The 18,124-nt window shown below is 49.3% G+C and overlaps 1 protein-coding gene across 1 annotated transcript in view; it reads right to left on the bottom strand.

Moving 5' to 3' along the window:
- Nucleotides 1-18,124, bottom strand: part of NRBP1 (nuclear receptor binding protein 1) — a 33,998-nt gene that overhangs the window by 853 nt on the left and 15,021 nt on the right. Inside the window, exons 7-17 of the mRNA XM_082302728.1 lie at nucleotides 18,008-18,102; nucleotides 5,130-5,213; nucleotides 4,815-4,873; nucleotides 3,611-3,709; nucleotides 3,405-3,537; nucleotides 3,002-3,104; nucleotides 1,001-1,051; nucleotides 771-906; nucleotides 631-684; nucleotides 222-285; nucleotides 80-135 (exon numbers count right to left, since the gene is read on the bottom strand). Of these exons, the coding sequence (XP_082158854.1) occupies nucleotides 80-135; nucleotides 222-285; nucleotides 631-684; nucleotides 771-906; nucleotides 1,001-1,051; nucleotides 3,002-3,104; nucleotides 3,405-3,537; nucleotides 3,611-3,709; nucleotides 4,815-4,873; nucleotides 5,130-5,213; nucleotides 18,008-18,102 (934 nt within the window). The remainder of the gene's footprint in view (nucleotides 1-79; nucleotides 136-221; nucleotides 286-630; nucleotides 685-770; nucleotides 907-1,000; nucleotides 1,052-3,001; nucleotides 3,105-3,404; nucleotides 3,538-3,610; nucleotides 3,710-4,814; nucleotides 4,874-5,129; nucleotides 5,214-18,007; nucleotides 18,103-18,124) is intronic.

Below are 18,124 nucleotides of genomic sequence, written 5' to 3'. Positions count from 1 at the left end.
AAAAGGGCTGATGTGGCATAAACCATTGAACTCTGAAAAAGGAACACAGGCCTATAGTCCTACCTGAGCCCCTGCTTACCTCGCTGATGAATCCAAGCTGGACCAGTTCAGCTGCCAGCTCCTGGATGTTGTCATCTGCAACACAAGGAAAGGTGTCAGTCCTTGGGTCCAAGGGTGCTGCTGGCCCCAGTGAACCTCGGCAGGGGCAGATGGGTACTTACTGGGCTGCAGGTCACAGCTCAAGTGTCGATTCAACTTGTCTTCCAGTTTCAGCAGCAGTGTCAGCTGCAGGGCAAAGAAATTCTCATGAGGGACTGCAGTCCTGCAGGCTGCCACGGCAAGCCCAAAGCAACCCTAGAAATGCTCCCTGGGATGGGAACCACCCCTCCAGAGCCCCACAGGGATATAAAAGAACAGCCACTGCCAGTTCCATCCTAAACTGCAGCTGGCAGCACCATCCTGCACTGGAAGCCAGGTCAGCAGCAGGCACAGGCCTGGCTCAGGCTCTGGGTCCTGACAGTGGCAGCTGCAGCAGTGCAGGGTTACCCCAGGCACCCGCAGCACATCAGAGCCATGAGCCCTGCACAGCTGCCCCAGCCTCCCCCAGCTCAGCCAGACGTAGAAACATACGTGGTGCTTCACCCCCTCCTCCACAGACTCGATGTTGCACTGCATCAGTACCACCTGGAACAGAGGCACAGACCCCATAAGCAGCTGCCCCACACACCTGCCTGGTGATGGGAGTGGGAGACGGAGCCCCCAGCACTCACCTTGCGGGTCTCCACCTCAGCGGGCTCTGGAGTTGGGGTTTTCACTGACGGGGGAGCAATGGGAGATTTCACCACGACCTGCTGGGGCTGCTGGGGTCGTGGCATCCCAAAAGCTGTGAGGGGGTAGATTCCATTCCTACAAGGAAGGAGCAGCATCTCAGGTTACACCTCTCCAAATTTTTTCCAGTCTCCCACACAATGAAAGGTGTCTCTTAAAAAGCCCCTCTTACCTCACATCCTCCAGGAACTTGTCCAGCTCCAGAGCTGGAGATTGTGAGAAACTGTAAAACAAAATATCCTGAGATGAGAAATCATCTCACAGTACCATCCACTTGGGTCTCTTGGGGTGCAGTTTCACTCCCCATGTCCTGGGCTGTGTCCATGGGCAGGATGGGTGTGGACAGAGGCAGCTATTGGTGTGACAAGCTCTAATCTTCCCTTAAGGACACAACTATCCATAGGAGCTAAGGATGAGGCAGCAGTTATGGCAGAGCCAGTGTCACATCCCTCAGAACTGTCCAACACAGTTATTTGGCCCAATGGCACCGTTCCTGGCCAGGTGTTTCACAAACACCTGCCGTACCAGGTCCCTGGTTGCAACAAACACTTGGAACAGCCAAACCCCTGTCTCAAGTCTGCTCTGAAGCATTGCAGAGATGAGGCAAGGACTGCAAAGCTGCTGGAAGCCTGACAGGATATCCACAAGTGCTTTGCGGCCCCACAAGTCTGGTATGGGCAGCATACCTGCCTCAGATCCCACACCACTCTCCAGCCCCTCCCACACCCCCAGCAGCTGGGATCATCCCATACTCTAACACAGCAGTAGTTTTTCAACAAAAATTTACAATTTTTTTCTGGCAGCTTGGTTTGCATGGCAGTCTGATGAACCATCCAGAAATGATGCTGACATTTCAAGTCGTTGCTGCTTTCTTTTCCAGCACCTCTGAGGTACAGCACTACCAAAAAGCGAGTTCCAGGCTGGCACCCACAGATAGCCAAGCCCACAGAGACTGACATCCCATGTATGTAAAAGGATCTCTCTTGCACAGCTTTGGCTGTTCACTTGTTGTCCTCCATTTTGAACTTGTATCAATAACATTCCAAAGGGAATTCCATACTACTGTTTCCTAGCGCTGTGACAACTGGAACCTCGGGTTTTTGAAGGGTCTCTGTGGCTCAGAGAGCTACTTATATGGACGGAGGTGTTGTTCCTTGTCATCTTGGTTACTCTTGTTCAGCAGCCTGAGCATCCCAGAACTCTGGGCTCCCCTAGAAGCACCCTAGGCTTCTCTGGGAATACAGTATTCACATCTTAGTCTTCAGCTAATCTGTCGACTAGTCAAGGCTTTGTTATCCAAAATGTACATCACTTTTTGGCACTCCGCTTGCTCCATACCTACTACAGTCACTCCCTCAGGGAGCCTCCCCTACAGTGTAGGTAGAGCTGTGTGTCACTGACAGCTGCCTCAACTGCCTTTCCCAGTGCATAGTGTGGAATAAGAAGCTCCATTAGGAAAATGCTGAGGAAGCCCTTTCTCTGAAGTGCTGGACACCATCTGGCTAGTCTGTGATTGGTCAGAGCACCTCCTCAAACTGTTCAGCCATGTTTTGCTGGGGACTGATCCAACTACAGCGTGTTCATTTCACCCCTCCATCTGGGGAACAATTCATCTCGGCTGCAAATAATCTCCTCTCAGGACATGGATGCAAGGTCTCCTTCCACCCAGAAATCACCCTCCCCAGAAGTGTGTGACCGCTCCTTCACCTCCATCTCCACCAGCTCCCATTGGCACCCAGTTGTTGGGGTTCCTCCCCCCTGCTATGGGGTCCTGGGAGAGGGGACCCTGGGGTAGAGGCACAGCCCAGGCACAGGGTCTCCCTGCTCCCCGGTCACATGTACCCTAATCCTGTTCACCACTAGTTATTTTGTGTTCCCCTGCCTGGGGAGGACCCTGCTGCTCCCATGATTAAGAGTTCCTGGGCTGGACCCCGGCCATGTGGCTGGAGAATAAAGATCTCTGAAACTTCTATCAAGAATGGGTCCCTATTTCTTTCCACAGGCCTCGCTGCCTAATGCATGTTGCAGGAGACCCCACTGCAACACCCCGTCAGTGGTGAAACACCAACACTAAGCTGATGTGCAGAGTCTCAGGCAGAGCCTGTGGTGCTCACACCAGTGCCCCAGCACTGCTTCCCTGGGCAGCCCCCCTGAGCACACCATGGGGACTCACATCATCTTGACTCCTTCCCTGTCCTCATGATTGATCTCTGCCAACACTGCGTTCATGTCAAGGTTTTTGGTCATTTCTTCTAAAGCATTTTCAGGAATCATATCTATTAAAAAAAAAGGAGTAAGTTAGAGCAATTGCAGTTCCTCTCCGGCCTCAGAAAAGCAATGAAAAGTGCAGAGGCCTTATGCTCTCCGATGCTCTCGGAGGAGGTCAGGCACCATGGCCCTCCTGGCCCCACAGCAATCACAACCACATCTGACAGCCAGGTACCTGCAGAGAAGCAGGGGGGTGGGGAGGGGCGTTCCCAGGGTGCCAGCTCAGTGGGGTGAGCACTGACAGCTCAGCAAGGATCTGCAGAGCACTGACTGATGTGGGGACGTGGCTCCCAGGGCTCTGTACTCACGCTGGTGCCCAACGATGCAGTGAGCAGCCAACAGCTTCAGCGATGGCACCTCAAACAGCGCCTGGTGGAACAGGAGCTCCCGGGCCGTGGGGCGCCTGCCAGGGTCCTGTTCTAGACACTTCTGAATGAACTCCTAAAGACAAAACCTGCGTGAGACAACAAGCAATGCCACCAGAGCAATTCAGGGCGCTGACCCCCTGGCTCACCCGCTGCAGGGGATCCTCCAGCAGCTGGATGGCACTGTTGATGGCCTCCTGTGGCACATAGGATGACTCCCCGTTCCCCTGGATCTCCAGCACTGCCATCTGCAAACAGAGCAGAGCATCAGACTCCACTGGGAATGGCAGACTGCATGGGAGATAGGCTCAAGGAGACCACTGCCAAGCACGAGATCACCACAGCCAAGCTGTTTGGGGGTACTTAAGGTCACATTTGGAGAGAGAGAGAATGGCGTCTCATTACAGCAGCTTGCACCTAGTACCCCAAAAGACTGCCGGGGAGCCCTGGGAGCTCTGCCAGCAACAACCTGGACATTAAGTGTCTCCATTCTGAACCTCATGATCCATTGGCCTGTCATTCTGTTTGATAATTCCATAATGAAGCGGTGACTGGATCACTGCCAGGATCTGACAGTGTCCCTTCAGGTTCTGTGAATAGCTCTGCATCACAGAACAAGAGCAAGCACACAACTCATCAAGAATGGGCTCCAGCCAACTATACAGACATTGATTCCAAGTTAGAAAAGGCTGGAAAATATTGCAGAGAACATCTCTGCATTCAGCTTAAGTTTTGTTTCCTAAAAGTTGCATCTTTCCACAGTTCTCTTCCCGCTTCACTTATGGAACGTGCAGCACAGGTTGAGGGTTCCTTGTGTTGGCTCTTTCTGATAATTCTCAGAAAATACACCTAACAACAACTCCCATTACCTGGACTTGGACCTACTGACTGCAAGGACAGAGGAAGCACGAAGCTGCTACGACCAGGTATGTCAGACACATTGACTGCAATCAACATCTGTAGCAGATGGGCACAGGATAGCCCAGAAAAAGCGACAGACTGCAGCTGTCCTCTGTTCCAGACACCCCAGGCACTGAGCACATACATAACAGCTTGCAGCAGTGACTTTTCCTTCCAGCCAGTGGGTCCCACTTCAGGACTGGCTAAGACCTGCTAAGTAATTCATTACCTGTTAGGAATTTTGGGAAGAACTGCAAATCACGGAGCCATTTACTTCTCAGTGAGGCACTTGGGGGAGCCTCCATAGGGATCCCTCCAAGGCAAAGTGCACTTGGCTCTGAGCAAAAAACACACTTGTCACCGAGCAAACCCACCCATGGCCACAGCCTTTCCAGAGCTATCTCTTTCCTGAGATTCATCATTTCTGTCCCACAGCCCATGTTCAACACTTACCTCCAGTGCACACATCCCAAAGGAGTAGATGTCCACAGCAGTGGTGACATTGGCAACTTCTGTAACACAGAAATAGCACTGTTATCAGTCAGCTCTGCACTCAGCAGCACCACTGCACCAGGCTGGGACAGTCCTGCAGCTTCTGCCTCCTCTGCTACCAAAGAACAGAGATGAAGCATTACAGCAGGCAAATGGCTCAGAACTGTTAATGTGCCATCTGTCAGGAGCCTGGAGCTGAGAGCAAGGTGCAGAGCAGCTTGGAAGCATCATTAAGGCCAAAAAAACCCTGGGCTTGCAGCCACAGCCATGCCATACCTCCATATTCCGGGGCAAAGAAGTGCAGGTTCTTCTGCTCCTCACGACAGGTCTTCACATGGTTGTTAATTGTGTCTGGTGCCACTAGAAGAAAACCAGGAATGCTTAGGATACAGGAAACCATAGCCCATTCCTGATGAAATCCCAGGGAACACCTGCAACTCCAGGCCCTTGGTGCCCAAAGGGGCAGAATGGTGGCATTAAGGTGACTCTTCGAAGTCCTCATCTCTTGTCACCTGCCCCAATACATTCCTGCATTGTTTCCTTGGCAGCTTAGCATCACTCTCCAAGGGAAAACCTGGAGACCACAGCTGCTGCCTACTGGGAAGACAAGCTGGGAACAACTCCCAGTTGAAATGCCTAAATTCAATCAGATCTATAGCATTTGTCACAAGCAACTCATTCAGAACAGCAGCCTGAGGAACAGCCAGAGATGCCAAGGTCACTGCAATTGGTCACCACCTCGGGGTTCTGGGAGGCTGGACCTACGAGGCGTCTCTTCCACGTATCAGGAGGATCCTGGTGCCAAAGTACCTCCAGACAAGAATCAAGCCAAGCTGCTGAAGGAGGGGAGGTGCCCACCCAGACAGCAGAACCTCCCAGCAGCCAGCACCTCCACAAACCACTTGGAGCTATGGGGAGGAAATAACTTGCAGCCACAATAACAGTGAGCAGAACACAAATATGGACGCCCATGAAAGATAAGCCTTTGGGACAGCCACCTCTGCAGAGACTGAAAACAACTCTCCAAAACTAAGCAGCTGTCTCTGTCAGGGAGAAACACGGAGGTGGGCAGGGGGCACAGAGCCACCACCCATTTGAAGTTCTACTGTCACACTGGAATGCGCCCAGTCCCAGTCTCAGGCCCATGTCCCACCTGGTCACCCTCCCGGACAATCAAAATCAGTCCTGGTCTGTGCTCGCACAATGTGGGCTGACACAGGATGTGCCAAACCACTTGTATTTTTCCACACCCAAGAGGATTCCCAGCTGAGTGACTAGTTACCAGTCTCAAAGGAACGATGTTCTTTGGGCTCTAGTCAGACAAGAAGGATCTCCCTTGGTAACTCAGCTCAGCCTTGCTGTGTCACACATACCCAATCATATAACCCGATCCGAGCACTGGAAGCAGAGCTTGCTCCAATAGCTAGGGGCTTCTTTACCAACCAACCATTCACAAGTAACTCCTTCCTGTTCCCTGTGTTAGCTCTGATCCTAAGAGTCCAGCAAGATGACTTCATTCCTAGTGCTCACCTGTTCCCAGACATCACCAGATCCTCTCACCTTCACATCACCAAGCAGCATAAGCTACATCCTTTGCCTTCTCCTAGGACCTGTTCTGTTTTCCCAGTGACACTGACTGCTTTGGACAAGTTCTAGCCATGGCCATGCACAATCACACCAGTTCTCTCTACTGGGGACTCTGACCAAAGGATCTCAACACCCCCCACATGACAAGAAGCTCAAAGCCTCCCTTGAGGAGCCAGCAAATGCCTGATCCTCGTCAGTACCCAAATGATGAGCTCTGGACTTTTATGCACCTTTGTATTTTGCATTCCTGAGTCAGTTACAACTGGAGTTTGTCCAGTCCTGTGGACTGGACAGGATGTGTTCCTGTGCTGCTGGAGCCAACCCCCTAGCCCCAACCCTGTCACCACACATCCATCCAGTGCCAGACTTGGAACACAGAGTAAAGCACCTGTGGCTTGTCCAGCACACTGGGTTCTCATACCAGGCCTTCTAAAGAGAGTATTTAAGGCTTCAGAAACCCTTCTGTTCTAACATCAGATTTATATTGTTGTTTATGGGATCCTGGATGTCTCTGTGCCCAATGCAGTGTACAGGAACTATCATACAGATGTTTGTGATACCTGTTAAACCAGCAGCTACTGCAGGCATGTCAGAGGGATTCCCAGTGGTGAACTAGACAATCTGGAGAGACAAAATAACTTATTTTTTAACTCTTCTATTCGTTCTGCCTTTCTTATCAGTAAAACACATTTCAAGAGGAAACAGGAACCAAAAACTCAACAACCTGGTTCTGCCAAATATGGAGCAGAACCAGACAAGGATAAAGTCACCCTCCACACAATGTTGTGATCAGCTTCATTTTCCAGTGTGTCTTTAAAACCTATTAATACCACGTGTTGGATGGTCCAGTCCACTATCCAGGCACTCTGTTCTTGGCTCCTGAGCCCATTTAAGGACAGGGATGAGGCAGTAATCAATCACAGAACAGATTATCAACAGAAAGCTCAGCGGTGACAGCTGACACACTCCCATACCAGACAGGCAGGTAGAGTGGCAGCCCAGCCTCCATCTACAGTGTCCTTAATGAGGTCCAGCCAGCCTTGATAATGAGCTACTCTGCATCCAGGTCTTACAGACCTTCTGCAGTAGCACCAGCATTTCTGGAAAGAACCAAGCTTGCCCTGTCTGTGGGAACCTCCAACTCAGATACACAGAACTGACACACAGGCAGCTCTGAATTTGCTGCTGTGGGTCAGCCAGGGACCTGTCCCCTCTGGTACTCTGGTCCTTGTGCTTTGTAACTTGCTGAGTCCCACTGGAGTGTTTTTCCATCACTGTTGCAGAGATTGTCTCTGTGGCTGGGTTTGATCAGCCACACTTGGCAGGGAATCTGCCTGTTCCAGCCATTTATATCCCAGCTCATTTGCAGCTTGACTGAAGTGACAGGTGTCACCTCACTCTGTTATCGCAGAGCTGAGGCAGCACAGGATCAATGATATCAGACCCCCAGAAACTCCTATGTTTCTCAGAGCTAAGCGGGGACAGCCCTGCCAGACACAGTTCTGCTCTATGTATCACTGACAGAACAACCTGCTTCTGAGGTCAGTTCTGAAAAACTCCCTGCAGGTGTGCTCAACACAGCAGGCAGAAGTGCTGTTACAACTGTAACAGGATTTTAGATGCTAAGACAAGAAACTTTGGGTTTGGTCTGGTCACTATTGCAGGTCATCTTGGTGCATGGGTCACTTAGCACTGATGGGCTTGAGAGCTTCACCTGAGCCTACATTTTAAACCAACCTCCTGATTGTACAAGGTAAGAACACACACCAGAAGTTACTCTGACACATGCTGTCCTACCCGACTTACACACAGCTGCTATGTGCCACCTATTCCTATATTCTCAAACTGGCTCCACGACGTGCATCATTGGATGGATGAAGGCTGAGGATGGTTATGTTAAGTGAGACAAATGAGGAAGACCACAAAGGAAAGTCAGATCACCAACAATAATGGATGTGTCTTTCTCAGCCACAAGAAGGTGACTACAAGGGGCAGATTACAAGACACAGCCCCATGGGATTGACAAATCTGGTGTGCAATTAGCAGAGATTAATTTTAGAAAAAGATTCAGCCAAATACGGTGTCTGAGCAGGGCAGGTCATAGGAAGAGATGTGAAGCACAGCAGAGGGTAGGACAAGCAACCTGTCATTGACAAGCTGAACTCAATCTGACAACAAAAGCATAAAAAGAGATAATCAGCATTCCTACAGGAACATGCTGTAGCTGGTCAGACTTCCCAAACCCTCAAAAACATGCAAAGAGCTGGCCAGAATAAGTGGACAACCTGTGCACCCACTGGTTGTTAGCAGTGCCAGCTAAGGGCAATGGTGGCATTCCTTCCTAGCTGTCCCCACAGCAGGTTTAGCAGAGGTGCCTGGGCCTACAGCCCCCTGCTCTGGAACACTCGATGCTGCAGAGGACATTTCCCTCTTGTGCAGTGTCCATCTCACACTCGCCTTGTTCTGCATTCAGAACTTCCTCCTTGCAGGCAGGAAAGATAGCCTGTCCCACAGCCCCCCCATGGCCTTGTCCCATGGCTCTGCCTCTCCTCCTGCAGCAGCCACTGAGCTGCTCAGGTTCTTGCAAGCATGTCAGCATGCTGCAAAGCAGAACATGACTCTGTTCCTCAGCAAAGGGCTCAGTGCCCTGTCCAACAGAAAGCAGGGGGAAACCAGGTGTCAGTGAGAAGGATCAACAACTGAGCTGTAAGATTGTCCCAGGCTTGCTGTGCAAGCCATCAATGGGACAATTAACTGCTGTACCACCAGGGACCCAGAAATTATCAACTGAACCCAAGATGACCTCTGCAGCTATAAAGAGGTGACCACAGGGCCAGGAGAGGCATGAGGCCACATTATTATCCCCTGCACTCATATGCCCCAGACACTTTTCATTCCTGCAAAAGGGTACAAGACTGCACAAACCCATGACGTTACACAGTTTGCTTTCTCTGCACACAGTGATAACAAAAGCTTTTTTATTAGGGAGGGCAAGGCCTAGAAAATAAGGAACTAGGAAGCTATTTGGCACAAAAAGCATACAGCCATTAAACAAAGAGTCAAACAGGAAGAAGTGTCAGATTTATGCTGATCACATAAAAGCTCCCTACAGCCCTCACATCTCTATCAGGGATTGCAAACAGCATTTGCAAAATGTCTGCAACCCTGAGTCACTAGAAGCAAAAGGATTTTATTATTTTTAACAGTTGAGTATCATTAACTGAAGAGGCAAATAGGTTCAGTGTATGAAAAGTTCACTACACACTGTTCCCAGTGCCAGGTAAAGCTCCCCATCTGCTTACACACATATGCACTCCTGCCACATCTACTGACATTGCTTCCCAGCAGGAAACCAAACTCCTCTAAAACACTGCCCATGGTTCACTCCAGAGGAAACACTGCTGGAGCAGAATCAGTGGTACTGGCAACAGAGAGTTAATGTCACACAAAAACTGGAGAAGGCTACTCTCCACAGAAACTAATGCAGAATCAAAATCATGGCATGGTTGATGTGGGAAGAGACCTGTGGAGGTCACCTTGTCCAACCCCCCTGTTCCAGCAAGGACACCCAGAGCTGGCTGCCCAGGACCATGTCTAGGTGGCTTTTGGGTAACTCCAAGGATGGAGACTCCATCACTGCCTTGGGCAGCCTGTCCTTGTGCCACGACCACACTGAGAATGCCCAGGGTCCAGAGCGCTGAGCAGAGGGCCAGGAACATGCCCTCCCTCCTCTGGCAAGGCTTTGCCTAATGCAGCCCAGGGCATCATCAGCTACTTTTGGGACAAGGGCACACACTCCTGTCAATGAGCCACAGAGGGACATGATCACACTGTGTCACATTTCTCATGAAGCAAGCAGGTGGTATTTTTGTATTTAAAAGAATACTTTGGGTTCTAAGTTGACGTGTTTGACCACACCCATTACATGGAAGCAGAAAGTGGAAGTAGGCAGAGCAGGAAAAACAAGAACAGATAAAGAAGAGCTGTAAGATTAGTACCTGTCAATCCTGGCTGCATGAAGGCTTTTAAGCAGGGACTTAGGAGCTTATTGGCACTTTATCTGGAAGAGTTCATGATACAAACAACTTCATCCCTAACAAAGTGTTGAGAGATCTGAAATCTGCACCCAAAACCAAGCTTCACATTCTAGACCAGAAGAATGAAGGTCTCACTGACCGTGCAACCCCCTGCTTGGGCTACACCATCTAACTGCAATGCAATATTGATATGAAAAAGAGATACATCTTCACATCACACTGCAAGAGTTACATGCAATCAGAAAAAACAAGAACAGACATTCACTGAAATGCTACTGACTGAGCTACTCTGGAGGAATCATCTACTCGCAGAAGACAGACATATACTAGAAAACAAGTCCTCAGAAACATGACTGTGAAAATGATCTGTTGTGAGCAGCTCTGCTTAGCAGAAACAGGGATTGAACCAATATAAATGCACAATCTAAAATGCAATTAGGGTCCACAAGTTCAAGAATTTCAAGTACAACTTTCCCAAATTTCAAACTCCACATCTGTGATTATCATTGTTCCACAACATGCCAAAGGGACCTTGGGAGATTTAACCCACAGCGAAGTTCACCCGTGGAAGCAGGTGTCAGAGTGCAAACACTGCTTGGCCCACACAGTTCCACACCTAAACCAGAAACTTGTCCAGGTTGGGAGGGATCTCTTGAGAAGACAGCTCACTCCCTGCTCAGGCAGAGCCAGCCACCACAGGCTGCCCTTGCTTGTTTGTGTTTAAGTGATCTTTCCAGAACTGGCACAAAGGAGCTTCCTAAACTGCTGAGGTTCCCGAAGCCTTCAATCAAAGGGCCCTGAAAGGAGAAGACACCTGCAACTGCAGTGATAATATCAGAATGGGTGAATGAAGACCTGGATGACTATAATCCACATACCCATACCCATTGGAAAGTCACATAAAAGCAGAGAAAAAACAGAGCCAAACAGAACTGAAGCAGCAATGCCTTTGATGCAACACAGAAATAACAATGACCTCAGAAAATGGATATTTCATAACCTGGAGCACTGGACCGAGACATTTAAACCTTTTAAAATATCCTATTTAACTGAAAACAACCAGTCTAGATGATCATAGTTTTCTGGTGTTTTCATGAATGAGGTGAACCACACAGAGGGTACACTGAGCTAGGGAAGTAAGTACTAGGAGCAGCAGCCAGCTTTTAAATCTTCTGCAAAATGAAAATTAGTTTATTACTATCACAGCATAGAAGGAACATCTTTGCCACCAAGGTCACCAGTTCTTACCACTAAATTGGACCTTGAAATCCCACCACCCTCCCCCAGACACACACACTGAACATGTGGTCAGCAGGAGGCACCTGGAACTTCCAACACAGACAGAACCCATGGACTGCCACTCATCCATGGCTGCTACTCCTACCTTGAGATCTGTGCTTACAGAAAAACCCAGGGCAGCTCTCTGGAACTGTTTCTGCCACTCTAGTAATCACAGCAGCAGCTACAGCATTGTACCATTACAATTAAAATCAACCTCATGCTATTCAACCCAGTTTGTTCAACGGTTTCTCAAGAACAACCCAAATGAGAAGCGTCTTCACTTGGAGACAGACTTTTACACCAAGAGCCTCACAGACAACACAGACCCATGGCAGACAAAGCTTTTAAAAAAAAAGCCAGCCCCCCCAAAAAAAGTAGCCTGGATCTGACCTTGGACTTTCTGAAGCCTTCTAGACAAAAAGTTCCACTCAAAACTATTTCCTTGCCCAATCTCATTACCAGCAGCACCTGTAGTCACAGACAAACCTTACTAATATCTGCCTTAGTTTTGCCAAGTTTCTAAGGAACCAAAAATGTTTGGCTTGGTAGAGAATGTGCTTGACTCACACATAAAACCGTATAGTTAGAAAAGCTAAAGTACATCAATTCATGTTACATCTTCCTAAATCAATGCCAACATGCCATTTTTATGGCAGATTTTTCTGCCTGATGACTTCAATTATCCATTGTTTTTCCTTTAAAATCACACTTGCCATAGTTGAAAAAATAAAAAAGCCAGATCCAAAATATCCTACTAACCTCTTATTTCTACATCACCTCAGGTGTCTGTTAAGAATGTGGAAACCAGCATGACATTCAAAAATCAGGCAACAAAATCCAGGGGAGTGAAGTGATGACTAAAGTAAGATTAGTTATGAAAGCATGTCACTCACAGCCTCATTAGCTCAATGCTCAAGCAAAACAGGAGCCTTACACCCTATATTTAGTGTTTTCAAACGCAAATCACTGTTCAAGATCTATGGCTTAAACAATTCCCAGCTCTTGTATCAACAGTATCTCTTGGTACAACAGACTGTTAGAACAAGCTCACAACTAACCATCCAGGAAAGCTCAGTATTCCAAGGCCATCTGATGCTGTTCCAACGCAGGTGAGGTACCACAGCATCTCCTTACGCCTGCCGAGTGCTGGCTCAGGCTCCTCCTGCCCTTCTAGAACTTCCTGCCCTTCTAGAACAGGCCTTTGGTTCTGTTCACAGGGGTGACTTCATTCTGGAGAAATGGCTGGCCAGCCCTCAGCCTTGCTGCCCTCAGTGTGGCTGAGCCCAGGCTCAGTCAGGCTCCCATTTTGTGGGCTTTTTCCTGGACCAGTCTGCTTGCTGCTGCTCTGCCATCCTGCCCAGCCTGCAGCCATCCCCAGGGACACCTGCCCTCCTCAGGATGCAAGCCCTAACTACGTCACCATCCCCCTCAGCTACACCAGATCTCAGACTCAGCTTTGCGGGAGCCTCTGATCAGCTGGGGATGCAGAGTGGCACAGCAGGTCCTCCCGCCAACACCTGGAAGGCACAGAGCCCATCTGGTCAGGCCCTTCCCCTTTCCACCACTTCCAGCTGATGGTTGGTAGGTTCCCAACTCAGTAGAAACAAACTCTAACCATCGAGAACAACCCTGATGGCAAAAAATAAAATAAATAATTATTTTAAATATAACATGGTGTTCTATGCAATAGAGTTACAAATTGCAGCACTCAAATCCTTCTCTGGCTCCCACCAGCCCAACTCCCTCCTCATATGCACAGATCTCCCCAAAACCAGAGATTTGTCTGGGGAAGCATCAATAGCCAAGCTTACTTCAACCCAGGGACTCATTTGGGGCAGGACGGCTCTGGCCATCAGGAGCCAGACACATTCACTGAAACATTCATCTTAAAACCAACACATCTAAGGAGTTCAAACTACGAGCAAGCAATTGGATAGCCAAGCACACAGTGGGGGCTAGTCCAGGGCTGGGTCCCAGCCAAGGGCAGCAGAGCAGCAGCAGGGAAGAGCCTAATGGACGTGGGAAGTTCAGCTGGGAAGAGCTCAGAACAAGGCATGGCTTGTTGACATGCAGGAGCCAGCATGCACAGGGCACGTGGACTAGCACACGCTAAGAACATGGAGAGGGAGAAAACTAACAACCAGGAGACTTCACAAAGGGCAGTGCTCCCTCTCTGTAAGGCTCTGGCCAAGAGCACAAGGAACAGTTTGCATCCCAGCACAGAACACAGGCTCTCCAAGCAGGATGCACCTAAGCCAAACAGTTTTACACACAGCCTTATAGCAAGGGAACACTGTAAATAGATCAGTGTGTATGTTTGTGTGTTACAAATATAGATATACACACACATATATATATAAAAATATATATATATACAGATACACACAGAGATAAAATCATGTACATGACATAAGTGGAGTCACATCACAGGAGCGGAGAAGTTTGCTCACCATTAGCAAATATCCTATGAAAGACTGTTGTAACAGAGCAGCCCGTGAGCGGGAAGTAAAACGAGATAAAGTCAATGAGTTGGTGAACAGCAAAGCACTTACATCCATAGAGACAGCTGGGTCAGAGTCAGGGCACACAGGGACAGGACTGAGCACCAGGCCCTGCCTCCAGCCACCTCTTCAAAAGAAATTTACCTAAGGAACATCAGAGTTTCTACCTGAGAACCAGACTGGGCAGGGGAGACAAGGCATCTCTGACCAAGCAGAAGATTATGGCTGACTCTGAGACCAAGAAGCTGGAAATTCTGTTCTTCTGTGAGTGTCCTACAGTCCCTTAGCCCCACCCACCCCACCCCCTCATCAGAAAATTCCCTTTCTCTACATCCCAGCAGCTTCTGGCCACAGATCTCAGCAGAAGAACCCACACTTACACACCTGCCCATGATGCCACAGCAGAGCTAACACCCATAAGAGTCCTGGCTCCATGGCCTGGAACTGAGGGCAGACTCTGAGCAGACACAACTAAATACAGACTGAGTCCAAGGTCAGGTGTAGTGCAGACAGGAGAAATGCACAAGCAGCAACACTTGGAGGCACAAGTGGGAAATCTGCACTGCGCTCCACGGAGCTTCCTCTGTGCTCCATCAAGGTCTCACTCAGCACATGCTGATACTTCAGAGGTACCAGAGGACACTGAGACTCTCCAGCTTGAGGCCTCCCTTCTGCCGAGGCACTCCAAAAGCTGCCCAAAAGGACTTTTAGTTCAAACACGTCACTTCTTTCCACCCATGAACGGTTCTTATACTGCCAGTGAGAATTCCACGAACAGCTCCCAACAATGCCAACACAAGCAGGCAGCAGCAGCAGGCACCCTGTCTGTACACGCTGTTCTCCCCACACTCAGAGCATCTGTAACCTGTCCCAAGAACACACCTGGCAGCATGTCCCCTTGTTAAACAGCACAGACACCCATGGAGGCACAATTGTGTGGCACGTGGGTTCTGTGAAGAGTACACAGGGCACAACTTGGACTTATCACAAGGAATGCTTTCATCTGACCATAGCTCCACAAAGCAGGTGGAACATTCCGGTCTCTGGGAACACCAGTGGCAAGTTTAAGAGCTGTAAATGTCTTTCCTATCCTCATGACAAGTTCTCCAAAGCTCCCCACTCATTTGAAACTTATTCTCCTTAAATCTATTAACTGCACTTTATGGCACTAAAAAAAAAAAGGTTAGCAAATGATTGGATTATGGATGGCTTTTGCATTTAAGCAGTATGCAATATCTTTCCTCCTTCCCACTCCCTTTTTCTTCCACAGCTGACCTCCAGCACACAGATTGACATACTGAACAGAGAAACAGTGATCAGTCCAGCCAATGCACATGCTCCTGCATCTGAGGAAGCAGCAAGGAGCAAAAAGGCTGTTCCCACACCTGAACATGTGTCACAGGAACCACTACCAGACATTTCCAGTGTGACACTGCTCTCCTGGCACATCCTTCCCGGGCAGACAGCAGGATGTCCTGCAGTGCACACCAGCAGCTGCCTTAGCCAGGTTTTTGCCCCACATTCAGCAAGTATTCTCTTTGCCAAAGCCACAGGGAGACGAACTCTGGGAGCAGCACCGAGCACAGTACTGGGGACAGAGACAGCACCAAAGCACAGAACATAGTGCACTGAATCCTTGTTCCCCATAAATCCATAGAAATTACTGCCCTGCTGCTTTTAAGTAAACACAGGGAAATGCTCAGATACCAGCCACCTGTACCGAATAAGGACAGGAAGCAGCAAACTTATGTCTGGCATTGTCAGTGACCCTGGAGCAACTGTCATTCCAGGGCCCAAACTCAAACCCAGCCCATCTGGCACTGTGAAGGCAGCAGTGCCAGGGAGAAAGGCCCAAGCTCCAACACAACCAGCAGTCCTGGCGATGTAGCTTTGCCTCTTCTGGTTGGGTGGGCACTGCAGGAACAGGATACATCCTGCAACACTGCCAACTCTAATTCCAGCCTGCACTGGAGCCACAGCTTTCCCATCTGGAGAATTCCTCTTCTGACCACAAGTCCACTTGCACTCACCTCCTTTTTTAATTTAGGAAAGGACCAGAATCTTCCAGATAAATCACTTCACTTCTGAACATGAGGTGAGCCAGGCAGCCCACAGCTATGGAACAGAGAGGTCTGCTCAGGAACAGCTGCATTTGAGCGCTGCAGCTGCACACACTCCAGCACATCCTGCAGCTGTAACAGCACAGACACCCACTACTCCTGGCATGAGCACACGCGTGTGACTGCCATGTCCCTCCTGCTGCACCTGACAGAAGCAAAGCTCTGTGAAACTGAAGAGAGCAAAGGTGTAACTGTGCTGAGGCCACCATTTGTACCCCACACCTGAAGAGCCATCTTCCTTCTACACAGCCTCTGAACGCACCACTGGAGTTGCATGCTCTGGGCACAGCAGGTCTAATGACCTGCAGGATCTCCCTCTGGTGAAAACCATAGCTCCAATGCAAACTCCATGCGTTTGGTTTTACAGACAGCACTGGCTGCCCTGCAGAAGGATGGCAGCTGCATGATACTTTGAAAGTACACTAAAAAAGATAATTTCTTGAGTACTCAAGTCTTCCCATCAGTCTGAACTGAATGCCAGGGAGTTTGCCAGCATACGGGTACTAGATGTACACACTCCTGGAAATTTCTCCCACTTGGGACAAAGTCTAAAGTCTGTGTGATGACACGATGACATCAGTCTGTGTGAAGAGCAAGTCCCCAAGTTTACAGGCAGGTCGGGGGCAGAGTGCTCCTTCTGCCATGACCCTGTCTCCCTGGTACACGCACAAATCTGCTACCCCAATTCTGGAACAAAGCAACAACGTAGGAGTTCTTTGATGGGAAGAAAAGCCACAGGTCTGCAGCTGATGGAGAGGCTATTTCTGGATGACAGGTGATGCAGAGCCTCTTTCCCTGTACATTGCCACATCAAAGCAGAACTCACACAGACAACAACTCCAGGAAAAGCAAAGACCTACTCCTCAGATCGAGAATACTTGCAGAAGTTGAACAACAGGTAGCAAAGCTGTCCCTTGAAAGGTCATGTCAAGGTGTGACGTAATGCATCCTGACTGCAGACAGATTTTTAGAGACATGGGAATAGCAGGAAAAAACAGAGCATGCAAGGATGCATTGCACTGCCAGGAACATCACTGCCTACTTATGAAATAAACCATTTCTGCACAGGGTGGCTGCCCAAGCAGGGCATGTCTGTGCCAGTCAGGTGCAGGGCAGCTCAGCAGGAGGCAGGCCCATGGGAGGGATACTGGGTAAGGATGTCAGGACAAACCGCTCGCTGCAGTCACAGCCTGTCCACTTTATTATAAACGCAGGTTGCTACAAGCAGCACTCTCGTGGCCCTCATGGACACAGCTCCCCAGGCAGCTCCCAAAGCTCCACAGTGCTGGGAGAACTCCGTGTGTATTAACATAAAAACCTGTGGGGTGAACCCACAGATGATGTGCTTACAGAACTTCACAGTTTCAGCATCATTTCCTGGGTCAGCCCCTTGAGACACAACATTAAAGAAGAGGCTAAAAGGCAAACAGTATCCCAGTATCAGTCTTTCCTGCACCTGACAAGGCTCCAATCACCACTGAATTCTGCTCCCAGTCTCTGGCACATCTGATGTGGACAAGCACATGTACACACATGCCTATCATGCCAGGGAACCTGGAAAGGAGTAGATGCCTTTTTCTGTTTGGGCAGTCTGTCTGACAGGCAGGGGAACCCCCAGCAAGCATTACCTGACCCAATTTTGATCAGTCCGTTGTGCTGGATGAAGATGGTGTCACAGGTCAGGTTGCCGTGAATGATGGGGGGATCACAGGAGTGGAGGTAGCTGGAGATGCAGAACAAAGCAC

Source organism: Coloeus monedula (assembly GCF_965178545.1).
Source record: "Coloeus monedula genome assembly, chromosome: 2".
NCBI classification, from domain to species: Eukaryota; Metazoa; Chordata; class Aves; order Passeriformes; family Corvidae; genus Coloeus; species Coloeus monedula.
Note: the sequence above shows the minus strand (reverse complement) of the source record. Positions and strands in the feature narration are given on the sequence as shown.